Raw genomic sequence first — 12,884 nt, forward strand, 5'->3', positions numbered from 1 at the left:
GTAGCACCCTAAGCCCCGCCAATTGGTGCACTATGTAGACTCCCTTATGGGAGTAGCGGGGCGCGGCAGGCTCCCTCCTCGTGGGGATAGAGCAGAGGGAGGATTCGGCTCTCGTGAGAGCAGCAAACAGAGCGCTGTCAGGCTCTATAAAGTAAGACAGCGCTCATCGTGCAGGGATCAGGCATGCTGCTAGGCAGCAACATTACAGACTGTCTGAACAGTCTCCCTGTACTGGTATCCGCGCTCTATGCGCGGTAGCTCCGCCCCTTGTAATAACGCTAGCGGCGTTACAGGATTCCAGGAGGGGATATACTACAGTATATACCACATGAGCCTGGGAGGGGGCGGAGGGGCCGCAGATTAAACTCCGTTTCCCATAAGGGGAACAGAGCTATACTTACCACTGCTGGCATCAGGGCTGCAGCTAGGCATTCGAAAGCACGGACACAGCCTCTATATTAAGCTGTGGCGTGTCCTCCCTGAGCTACTGCCAGGGTGCCTGGGACTCCGACACGCACTCTTTTTTTAGTGGTGGCGGGTCACCTGATGCCTCCATGTAGCAGGCTGACAGACGCAGTACTCTGTCAGCCTGTCCTCAATGCTTTGTGAAAGCTAGAAATTAAAATAAAAGAAAAAATACTAAGAATGGGCTGGAGCTCAGCCCTATGTGACCGGCTCTCTCGGGCACATTCTAAAAACTGGGACTGATGGGGCATAGAGGGGGAGGAGCCAGTCACACTTCAGAATTATTTAAAGTGCCAGGCTCTGCTCTACCACCGTCTATACCCCACTGTCTTGAACTCCAGTGTCCCCTAGTGGATGAAGGAGAAATTATTAAAACTATTGTATAAAATTACCTTCAGGCTGTGTGTATAAGGTGTATATGAAACATAAATGAATTTCATGTATGTACACAAACATTGTTTGAGCCACAAAAGTATTGAAAATATTGTATAAAATTACCTGCAGGCTGTGTGTATAAGGTATATATAACACATAAATGCATTCTGTGTATAGATTTGGGTCCCATTCCCAAGACATTTCATTATGGTATGCAAATATTCCAAAATACGGAATATTCCGATATCCAAAATACTCTTGGTCCCAAGCATTTTGGATATGGGAGACTCAACCTGTATCTATCTAAATATAGCTCTATCTATCGATCTATCTATTTCTTTTCCAGTTCACCATGAGCCTTGGAGTGAAGGGTGGGACTTAGATGAAAAGGGGTCAGTGCTCATTAGCGGGACCACAAAGTGACAGTTACATAAGGTAAGTAGCAAATATGACAAAAAGTATAGTCGCTTGCTTTAGGGTGGGTACACTCCTAATCGACTGACAATCTTGCCGATGTTCAGGGCGATTTACCTTCACCCTGGACATCGCATTATTGCCGGTACACACTTAAAAGATTTAATGAACGACGGAACCATCACTTCATTAATATGTTCAGCCTCACATGCGATATCGTGCAATTGGCCATGCAGCATGGTCAATCACACGATATCACATGCGATCACGGGAGCGCGCAAATCGGGCATACACACTACACGATATGCCCAATTTATCGTTACGATTTGGCCAAATCGGGCCGATATCGTTCAGGTGTATACCCAGCCTTAGGATAAATACATACAAGCTGTATAACCCGGCATTATCTGGCTTTTATTTTATTTGTAAATTTGGGAGGAGGGCTTATTGTTGGGGGTGTATTTGTTTACAAACAGACTGGCCCAAAGCATATCTCTCAGATTCAAGATCGATTCAATCTACTGTAACATTGCAAAATTAAAGCTCCGAAATAGGTTCAAACCTGTCTCTGAGTGCTTCATTCTTTAGATCCAGAAGTAAAGGAATGGAGTCCTTAAACTCCTTCATTTTGGACTCTAGATAAAAAGCCACTGGCAGACTACGGATTTCTTTTGGCAGCTTTCTGAACGTTTTGAGAAAGCCATCGATCCCATCTTGGAGAATCTGAACATTTAAATTTGCCCAGAGTGTCTGTGACCATTCTTCTTTGGCAACCTTCGAGAAAAGTGATGCATACTTTGGTTATTTTAGGGAACGTTATAAATTATACAGTAATCATGATTGCATGTCATCAACTTCTTTTAATATACTTTATCTAGTTTTCGCTTAAGTAAATATGAAAATTAAAATATATTTTGGCTTTCCATATTTTTCTTCTTGAATAAAATATGCTAAAATCAATATACATTTAATATTCAGTGTGTATGTTGTGGTAAGTGTACTTCACAGTTGAAAAGCTATAAGTCACTTAAAATGAGGTATATATTAATGTAATGTACAGTTTTGCCTTCTTTACAATTTACAAAAAGCGAAAATAATTTGCAGGGTTTCATAGAGCACAGGACAAGGTTACTGTTCTTTACTAACAAACCTTTTGTGCACTGTAGATATCATATACTTGTCGCAGACCCTTCATTTCCTTTTGCACTTGTAGCAGCTCAGAATACATGGTTATAGGAAGATCAAAAAGTTTTTCAGCGTTGGCCAACTCCTGTCGGTTCTTCTCATAATTTACCAGCTCTTTTTCATATGAAACAAGGATTTGCAAACCTGTAAGCAGACAGTACAATCCGATTATTAGTTCTAGTAATGGATATGTCCCCTAAGCTTTCAACAAATATGTATTAAAATAATTAGAAAATGATAACATTTTATATCCCACTGTAAATTTTCTAATTACTTGTAATATTTAGCAGCAATAGGGTCTATATATTAAGGCAAATATGGTGAAATATCAGAGCGTTTCCACTTTTTCCTCCCTACAGTATTTGTCTCCAGGATGAGTGGGATGTAATAAGTGTGCGTATGTATAGTAATGAGACTAATCATTATCATGCAGTGCACTGTTCCCTCCTCCCTACAGTATGTGTCTCCAGGATGAGTGGGATGTAATAAGTGTGCGTACTGTATGTATAGTAATGAGAGTAATCATTACCATGCAGTGCACTGTTCCCTCCTCCCTACAGTAATTGTCTCCAGGATGAGTGGGATGTAATAAGTGTGCGTATGTATAGTAATGAGAGTAATCCTTACCATGCAGTGCACTGTTCCCTCCTCCCTACAGTATGTGTCTCCAGGATGAGTGGGATGTAATAAGTGTGCGTATGTATAGTAATGAGACTAATCATTATCATGCAGTGCACTGTTCCCTCCTCCCTACAGTATGTGTCTCCAGGATGAGTGGGATGTAATAAGTGTGCGTATGTATAGTAATGAGACTAATCATTACCATGTAGTGCACTGTTCCCTCCTCCCTACAGTATTTGTCTCCAGGATGAGTGGGATGTAATAAGTGTGCGTACTGTATGTATAGTAATGAGACTAATTATTACCATGCAGTGCACTGTTCCCTCCTCCCTACAGTATGGGTCTCCAGGATGAGTGGGATGTAATAAGTGTGCGTATGTATAGTAATGAGACTAATCATTATCATGTAGTGCACTGTTCCCTCCTCCTTGCACCAAATCCTCTGTCAGCTCTGAGGTGGTGGGGGGACACCTCCGATCTCTGCTTTATATGGAAATAAAATATATATATTAAAATAGTGTTTTATTCTGCTCCAAAAATATTGTTTGAAGAATGATTTGATACAATTTTTAGAATTGAAAAAGTCCATCCAAAAATTCCTAGAAATTAATTTCGAGGTGCAGTAGCTTTAAGAGTAAGTGGGATGACAGGTGACACTCATAACCACAGTAATGTACCCTTGGCCCCTCTTCCTAGTGATTTGGATAGAATAGTTTGAATTTAATGTACTGTATGTAGCATTTTACCAGTAACTGGAAAGTGATGTCTTCTCACCAGCTTCATTACTCTACCATAGGTTAACCTACAGTTTAGGCAGAGCAATTACTCCATACTGGGTATTTCATAATATGATTTGGTGCTTCTCTGTAAAGGTAACATGTGGCACCATGAGACATGTCTAAGGCCTTTGAAAATATCATGTTGCCTTCTACTTATTCCATTACTGTCACATTACATAATGTATGGTATAATATCAGTGCTGGATTAAGGGTCACATAGGCTTGGAGATGAAAATGTTCAAGAGCCTATACTGAGAAGGAGAGGACCTGTGACTAGTGCTGTGTGGGTGTACCCATGTGGGTGTGTACACCCCATACACTATCAGCCACACTGTCATCCTAAAAACATACAAATAGAAACTTACATAATTTTGGGAGAAAACTAGAAATACAATGTAATACTTATGTTTTATGGCCGACTGCGTGGCCAGCTAGTCAGCTTTCCTTCATCATGCTTTCATGATGATAAGAGATAAGCGATTTGTTTTTACTCGGTTATGTTCATATATCAAAAACGGCATCTTATTGGCTATCTGGTGCTCACATGTTTAGGATAGCCAATAGGATAAATCTGAACTTGTGCTAATTTGACAAAAAGGAGGAGTAAAACTGAACCTCTCATCTTTAATGATGATGGGCCTATCTTTATATGGAGGCCTGGAGTTGTAGCTCTATATGCTCCACTGTTAATTTGGCCCTGTGTATTATAATGTACCTACCTTTGTCTAGGTCATCTCCAACAGCACCAGGTCCTTCTATATGGAACAGATCTGCAAACTGTGCCAACTCTTTCTTATAGCACTCAATCTGATCTTTTGTGATCTATGAATAGAAACAAAATGCAAATTATACAGTCAGATTCATATTATGCATGTGTAAGTGTATGTATAATACCTATACATTATCATTATACATTCTTGTAAAACTATATTTGAATTGCTGCACAGTGTTGGAAATACATTGCATTATAATAACCTGTGTGAATGTCCTTTTCACTTTTCCAAGACTGCGATCCACCTGCTTTGATTCTTGAAACAGATCTTCCCAGATGTGTATTATTCTCTCAGACAAACTTTTCTCTTCTTCATTAAACTAGAGAGCAAAAGGAACATTGTATAATCCACATAATGTGCTTTCAAAGATTCTGCAAGTAATACAGTTTAGAATGAATAGTATACTTATGGAATTGAATAAGTTTATTAATTACTGTTCTACAAGATATCAAGTACTGTCATGAGGACAAGCACCATAGAGGTATCAAGAATTTCATCCAAAAACAAGTGTATAATTGAGGCTGCTTGGTGATGTGATCTTAAACACAGACAAATCGCAGATAGTATCCTTTTATTACGGTCAGGGGTAAATTTACTAAGATTCGTGTTGATCAGAGATTGCTATCTCGGGTGAAAATATTACTTTTTTGCAAATCGGGAATTTACTATCATTAAAGTCGGGTGATTTGTTCATCATTTGGGGTTGAAATCGAGTGAGTTAATGCTGCAAATTTGGCCGTTTTTTTCACTAGAAATAAATTCACCATCGGCTCAAATCGGAAGTACTTTTCATTAATTTCTGCCTAAATCGGGAATTTACCATTATTCGTCTTGCTATATTCGGCCGTTTTTACAGCCAAATCGGGGAGTCAATAGAAGTTTCAAAATGCACCACCTCCTGATCTGCGATTTGACATCAAACATACACAAATCAGTATGTTTACTAATGATTACTGTGTTTTTAGGGTTCATTTTTTTAAAACAATTACGTGGTGCCCCCCCCCTTTCCCAAAGGCTAACCAGCCCCGGTCTGCTCAGCCAGTCCTGGTTTCTAAAATAACGGGGAACAAAATGTGTAGGGTTCCACCGTAATTTAAGAACCAGCACCTAGCTGCAGGGCCAGTGCTGGTTTTAAATGTAGGGGGGTAAAAATGCGTAGGGGTCCCCCTATATTTAAAACGAGAACCGGACCCAAACCGACCGATGTGTTTGCCACAGCCAGGAGACCCTATTACCGGGTCTCCGTAGCCAAAGCATTTGCACCCCAAGGCGGGGATCTCAGCCGGGAATCTCAGGGGAGGTGGGGACCCTGCCAAAACAGGTGTCTCCCCTCTCCTGAAACCCCAGACTTGGTCTGAAGCCCGGGGCTCTTCCTCGCACCCCTGGAGCGGTGGGTGCGGGGCAATAAAGTGCTAAAAAGTATTAAACTTTTGTATTTTACAGTGGAACTACAGGTGCCAGCATGCCTGCTCTTTGGCACTTGTGGAACTACAAGTGCCAGCAGGCAGCCGGCACCTGTACCCCCACTGTAAAATAAATAGTTAAATAAAGACAGTACACACACCGTATATAATACAAGTTTATTACCTATCCCATTCACACATACTTACCTGCTGCCAGATGTTTCTGTCCACTATTCCAAGTAGAAATCCATAAGGACGTACCTGCAACAAAGATCCTATACTCACCTTGTGCTGGTCTCCGTAGCATCTAGGGGGGGTCTTTGCAAAACAATAACACGATTACCCGAAACCAAACGGACAAGTATTGGTATGTGTGTTGTCACACATACCAATACTACGCGAATGCCAGTTTACGGGAAGTCATGGGATTTCCCACATCCCGCCAGCCAATCAGAGGCCGCTTCACATATAGCAGCCGCTCATTGGCTGGAACCCGGTAATAGGGTCTCCTGGCTGTGGCATTACACCCCGGTCGGTTTGGGTCCGGTGCTGGTTTTAAATATAGGGGGACCTCTACGCATTTTTCCCCCCCTATATTTAAAACCAGCACTGGCCCTGCAGCCAGTTGCTGGTTCTTAAATTACGGTGGAACCCTACTCGTTTTGTTCCCTGTAATTTTAGGAACCCGGACTGGCTAACCAGTCTGGGACTGGTTAGCCTTTTTTTATTGGGGGGGGGGGCATGTCAATTTTTTTATTGAAATTAACCCGTAAAATAAAACAAGCAGCCTGCACATACAGTATTTCATGGATATGTGCAGGCTGCTTGTTCGGGAGAAAAAGTTGGGCAGGGAAATCGGGGCTTCAACACACGGACAGGATCGATCAAATACACCATCAAACAAAACGAACCTGTAAAAATTGGGAGCTTGGTCAATTCCTGATTTTTTTAAGTGAAAAAATGGCTGTTTTTGATCGATCCTATCCAAATTGAAAAACGTGACAAATCGGGACCAACACGAATCTTAGTAAATTTACCTTTGTCACTGTAGCCAGGCCAGGTAATCCTGAAATTTTAATAAGAGTTTAGGATGCAAATCTGCTAAGTCTTTGATGTTCTTCCCAGATTGGAAACTTGTTTTGTTCAATGCAGTTTATGACTGAATTCTGAGCCTCCATTTAAACTAGTCTACCCAAAATTGGATGCTTAGGTATTTTTTTTTTTTTTTTTTTAAGTACTTTTATTGTAAAGGTTTGCTGAGTTCTGAAGGGCAAGGTGAGCCAGTGTAGGGCTTGTAGGAGAGGGCAGGAAGATGTAGTTTGTTTGGAGAGGAAGATGAGCTGGGCGGCAGCATTGAGTACAGGTTGGAGTGGAGAGAGGTGGGCGTCAGGGAGGCCAGATAGGAGGAGGTTACAGTAGTCCAATGTGGAGATGACCAGTGAGTGGATAAAGGATCTTAGTTGGCTCCAGGGTAAGAAAGTGTCTGATCTGAGAGATACCTCTGAGATGGAAACGGTAGGACTACTAAAGGTACAGTACAGAATGTGTAGCTTGAAGTAGCGGGGAGGGGTCAATGATAACTTCAAGCCAGGGCACTTTGGGGACAGAGGAGATGGTTATGCTGTAAACAGATAAAAAGATAATTAAATTTTGGGAGGTGAGGTTATTCGGGAGGGTGGGAAGATGATCAGCAATTGACAGAGATACAACAATTTAGTGAACGTATCAAACAGAGCATTCAAGACTGGACGGGAAGGAATAATGATTACCTGGGACTAGAATGCAGAAACCAAGGGGCAGGACCAGAGAAGGTATCAGAAATCTGCATCACTGGACCCAAATAGGATGAAGGGTCTGACCGACTTGACGTGTCATAATAATAAACGTCAACCGAAACAGGAAAGTGTTTGGTAGAACACAATGTAAATGTAACATTTGGAAAATATAGAGCACAATCATGGGAACATCCTCTGAGTACCCAGTGGAATCAAACAGTGGAGGGCTCATTCTCTAAAGAGTATCGAGATTCCTGCCATTGTGACCAAACCTTTTCTTTAGTATACCTGAAACTTTCATGAGAAACAGCGGAATTAACAAGACCAAACCAAACAGAAATGTAGGGAGCCTGTTGAGCCATCCAGCGTCTGGCAATACAAACTCAGGGCAATGCAAACAGAGTACTAGTGCAAGCAATGCTTTAATAAATCCAGAGCCGTAACTAGACATTTTAGTGCCCTGTGCCAGAAAGAGCACTGGTGCCCCCCCCCCCCATATTGTAAACAGGGACAGCGTGCATCGCCGTTGCGTGGCCAATAAAAGGATGTGTTCTCGTAGGGAAAGGGCATGGCTATGAGAACCGGGGGGAAGCTGCAGTCTGTGTCCGGCACTGGCAGTTGCAGGCATGACCCCAGCGCCGGGTGAAAGGCTCCTCAGCGGCTCAACCGGCGCAGGGCACTCTGGGACTGGATTAGATCTCTACCGATCCAGCCCCTTCCAGAAGATACTCACTAGCACTGACTACAGCAGATGGGGAGGGGGCGGACCACAGGGGAAAGGCTGCTGCAGCGCTGCCCACTGAAATGTGTATAAGTAGCGGTGCACCCGGCAGATAAGGACCCGTGCACACCGTTAGTATTACACATTGTAGCAGGCGGTACATTGTAGTGGGCGGCTGTTATCGCGGATGGAGGCGGCCGGTTCCGCCCACAGGACATGTGCGCTCTGTGCAGGCGCACTGACCGCACCAGCCTAGTTATGGCCCTGAATGAATCAGATAGACATTACCTAAATAAACAAGTCCTAGCATAGGCACTGCACTGTAATTCCAGTACTAGCAACACAATGCATAGCCTAGGATCAGAATGCAGAAACCAAGGGGTAGAACCAGATATGATGCCAGAAATCAGCGTCACTGGACCAAAAAAGAAGGAAGAGTCTGAACGACCCAGTTTAAACAAATGCTTTAGGATTTCTGGTTCCAAATGGTTACTGGATCAAGAAGAGATTTATACAGAATTTCAACCACTGCTGCTCTTCCAGGATTGGAATGACCACCTCTGAGGAGAGTAAAAACCTTCCTCCGTGCAAGACTTTATTTTGACTGAGAAAAATGGTGTTGAATAATTGACTGGGTAGACTTCAGGAAATCTATGATGTAGCCCTTATCTATAATTTCTCTCACCCAGGCAACTACGGTGAAATGGAGAAGGTTATTCTTGGTGACTGTTTTTCAGAAAGTTTGGAGGTTGGTCGCTTAGCTGTTTCCCTCTCTATTGCCCTTCACATGGAGTGGATCATTGCTATGCAATATACAACCAATGTCCATTGAAGAGCCGATAAAGGCCCTCATTCAGAGCCACTCGCTATTTGCGGTCGTTCGTTCTAAAACAAGGGGTGGCTATTCAAATGAACCGTTCGCTGTTTGCGGTCTGTTCACGCCTCTATGTCTGAACGAGCGAACAAAACTTGCGTTCGTTTTTTGGAAGAATACGCCCCCTGGCCGCTCGCATCCTACGTCATGTCCGCTATTTATTAGAATAATCGAGTACATCGACAAGGGTATGAACTGCTCGCTATTCTTGGGGTTGGTGTTTGCTACCACAATTTTGCGAGCAGTTCTGACTATAAAATAACCCAGTGACGTGGTCAATGACGCTGCTGTTTTAAATATGCACACCCATAAAACGCCCGTTTTGACCTTTAAGCACGCCTGCGTTCTGATTTCCACTCCCCATTTTCAAGCACCTTCCCCTGTTACCAACCACATACGCCTCTTTCTGTCACTCAAAATAGCAGGCATTCGCTATTTTGCGAGCACATGAATTTCGGCCGCACTGACTGGTTAGCGCATGCGTATAACGATCCGTACGCATGCGCAGTTGGGCTAACATCGCTCGGAACGAACGAGCGGCCGCTTACGAGCGGCTCTGAATCAGGCCCAAAGACTTTATTAGTGTTTGTAATGAGAGAATCTTATCTACCAGCAAAAAACATTCTGGCAATCTGCAGCCCAAGACAAATAAGTTACTGAGCCGATAGTTGGTGGGATTTCTGAGCAGGTTTCCTGTCATGCTGACGTCTTATCTGAGGTTTTGGAGGCTGTCATTTAGTTGGCTGACCAATATAATTTCTCTCTTTGCGGCCCTCCACATGGATTGGAGGATTGCCTTTATAACTTAGGAACCCTAGCTTCTTCCAAACAGCGAAAGGAACGAAATCCAGAACCTCCAGGCTTGGAAGCATTAACAGCCAACAAGTAATTCTTTACCCTGTGACTTGACTAATAATTTTATCCAATGCAAGGTCAAACAAATGATTACCCACAAAAAGTAGAGACTCTACATCAGTGGTGTCAAACTCGGGCCCTTCAGCTGCAGTGGAACTACACATCCCAGCATGCACTGCCAGAGTTTTGCTATTAGGGCATGATAAAACTGTGGCAGGGCATGCTGGGATATGTAGTCCCACAGTAGCTGGAGGGCCCAAGTTTGACACCACTGCTCTACAGCAACTTCCTAAGCCTTAAGTCAGACCGTAAGAGATGAAGCTACCATAGAGAACAAAATCCTAGCCGAAATAGTACAGTATAAAAAGCAGCATCACTCGGCCCAATACACTCAGATGCCTGCCAGATGTGGTCAACCAATAACAAAATTCAGACTATGGCTTATCAGGACACAGATCTCTTCCCACTTTTACACCGTCTTGATAAACCAAGTAGGTGCTAATATGGGTCATAGAGAGGCCCCAGCAGCAATTTATGTGGCTTCACATTTCCTAATCATTTCATCCTTAAGAGAGCATTGGGAATCTGAATAGTTGAGACCTTTGACAAATAAGCTATGGGGACTAATTTGGGGGGAGGCTAATGTATCTGAAGTCTGTGAGAAACCTGGAACATGCAAGTTTGCCACACCAAGTCATTCACACCGTGCCTTCTAGAGGAGTCATTGTAGGCCCTGCCACCTAGAAGAATCCTTAACATCCAAATCATCAGCTACTTCAACTTTCCCCAGAAAGGAAAACACAGAGTCTGCTCCCTCAAGAACAGGAAGATTCTGGTGTTTTTGTGACAGAGCTGAAGATATTGATTCTAAAATCCTCTCTAAGCATGTGTAAATGATCACTAAACTGAATTAGTCATACTTTATGCTGACTCCTCAAAGCTAAATTGGCTCCTGGAGGACAGGCAACATGTTCGGGTGTGGTGCAGACCCCATGAGGCAATGGACCCCAGTTGTCAACAAGGCACCGTGCAGGCTGGTGGTGGTTCCATAACTGTGTGGGGTGTGTTCACGTGGCATGGGTTGGGTCCAGCTGAACACAACATTGACCAGTAACAGCTATAATGCATTGCTTGATGACCATTTGTGGCCCTTCCATTCGCACCCAAGATCCTGCACCTACAAATATCAGGGAGCTGTGGGAAGCTGTCCAGACTGCATAGGTCAACATCTCTCTAGAGGGCTTCCGTCCACTTGTGAAATCAATGCCACATAGAGTTGCTGCACTTCGCCGGGCTAGAGGGGGTCCTACTCGATACTAGGCATCTATCCTGTGACTTTTGACATTTCAGTGGTATATATGCCTTCATGCTGGTCTGCATGAGCAGCATTTACAGAACATTGCCTAGATGAGAACAATGCTTCACACCTGTGCTCTGCCTCTCCTGCTGTAAGTGTAGATGCATTTAGAATGTGTTTGACTCTGCATTGGTGTACCTGCGTGCAATCACTTTCTAAGCAGGTGCAGCATGCATTCATGCAAGATACAATAGGTGAACATGCATACATTATAATTGCACCAGCCCTTGTAACAAGAGCATGTAGTACTAAAGAAATGTAATTAAACATGTGATACAATTATTACAATACTGCATGAGCACTGAGCTGCTAAACATTTTAATTATCATACTGCTGTACCGAGTACTAGTAGCATTGACCCACCTCAATATTATACATTTGCAAGGTTCGGTATCTCTCTTGGATATCTTGAATTCGCAGTTCGACCATTAGAGACATATCTCTAATATCTGCTATGGTGGCAAGAACAAATTTGAGATCTTCAAGTGTGTCTGGAGCTCGCATTAGGTTTTGAGACAGCTTCTACATACAGAAAAGTTTCAAAAGGTTAGCTCTGAAATATTAAAAAAAAACAAAAAAAAAAACAACTGCAACATAAGCCACATACGACGTAGATTTAGAAGCACCCCACTGGAAAAAACCCGCAGCCGCTGTATCATAGCACTTCGCATGCTGATTCACAGACCCACTTGCACACAGATATAAAAGTGTTGCATATCAAATGAATCAGCATAGTCTGCTGGTGTGTCTTAGGGCCTGATTCAGAGCCGGACGCTATTTGCGGACGGTCGCTTCAAAAAAGGGGCCGGCTACTTAAATTGAGCGCTCGCTCTTTGCGGTTTGTTGACGCCTCTATGTCTGAGCAAGCGAACGAAAAATGCGCTCGCTATTTTGTAAAGACGCCCCTTTGCCGTTCGCATCACACGTCATCTCCGGTATTTATTAGATTAATCGGGTACATCGAAAGGCATCTGAACTGCTCACAGTGCTTGTGGTAGGTTTTTCTTACCGCTATCACTGCGAGCAGTTCAGGCTAAAAGATAACCAAGTGACGTGGTCGATGACGCTCCTTTACTAATTATGCACACCCACTAAACGCCCTTTTGACCGTTAGGCACGCCTGTGTTCGGGTCTCCACCCCCCCGTTTTCAAGCACCTTCCCCTGTTACCACCCACAAACGGTACAGTCTGTCAATCAAATTAGCAGCCCCTCGCTGTTTTGCGAGCGCACAATTTCTGACCGCCATGACTGGTTGCGCATGCGCATTACGACCCATACGCATGCGC

General features: G+C 43.4%; 1 protein-coding gene across 1 annotated transcript in view; it reads right to left on the reverse strand.

Annotated features, from left to right (window-relative positions):
- Positions 1-12,884, reverse strand: part of DNAH10 (dynein axonemal heavy chain 10) — a 270,391-nt gene that overhangs the window by 152,583 nt on the left and 104,924 nt on the right. Inside the window, exons 21-25 of the mRNA XM_088482144.1 lie at positions 11,961-12,119; positions 4,815-4,931; positions 4,559-4,661; positions 2,405-2,583; positions 1,817-2,028 (exon numbers count right to left, since the gene is read on the reverse strand). Of these exons, the coding sequence (XP_088338270.1) occupies positions 1,817-2,028; positions 2,405-2,583; positions 4,559-4,661; positions 4,815-4,931; positions 11,961-12,119 (770 nt within the window). The remainder of the gene's footprint in view (positions 1-1,816; positions 2,029-2,404; positions 2,584-4,558; positions 4,662-4,814; positions 4,932-11,960; positions 12,120-12,884) is intronic.

The sequence above is a fragment of the Taudactylus pleione genome, unplaced genomic scaffold (assembly GCF_031769625.1).
Source record: "Taudactylus pleione unplaced genomic scaffold, aTauple2 ptg000282l, whole genome shotgun sequence".
In the NCBI taxonomy this organism is placed as follows: Eukaryota; Metazoa; Chordata; class Amphibia; order Anura; family Myobatrachidae; genus Taudactylus; species Taudactylus pleione.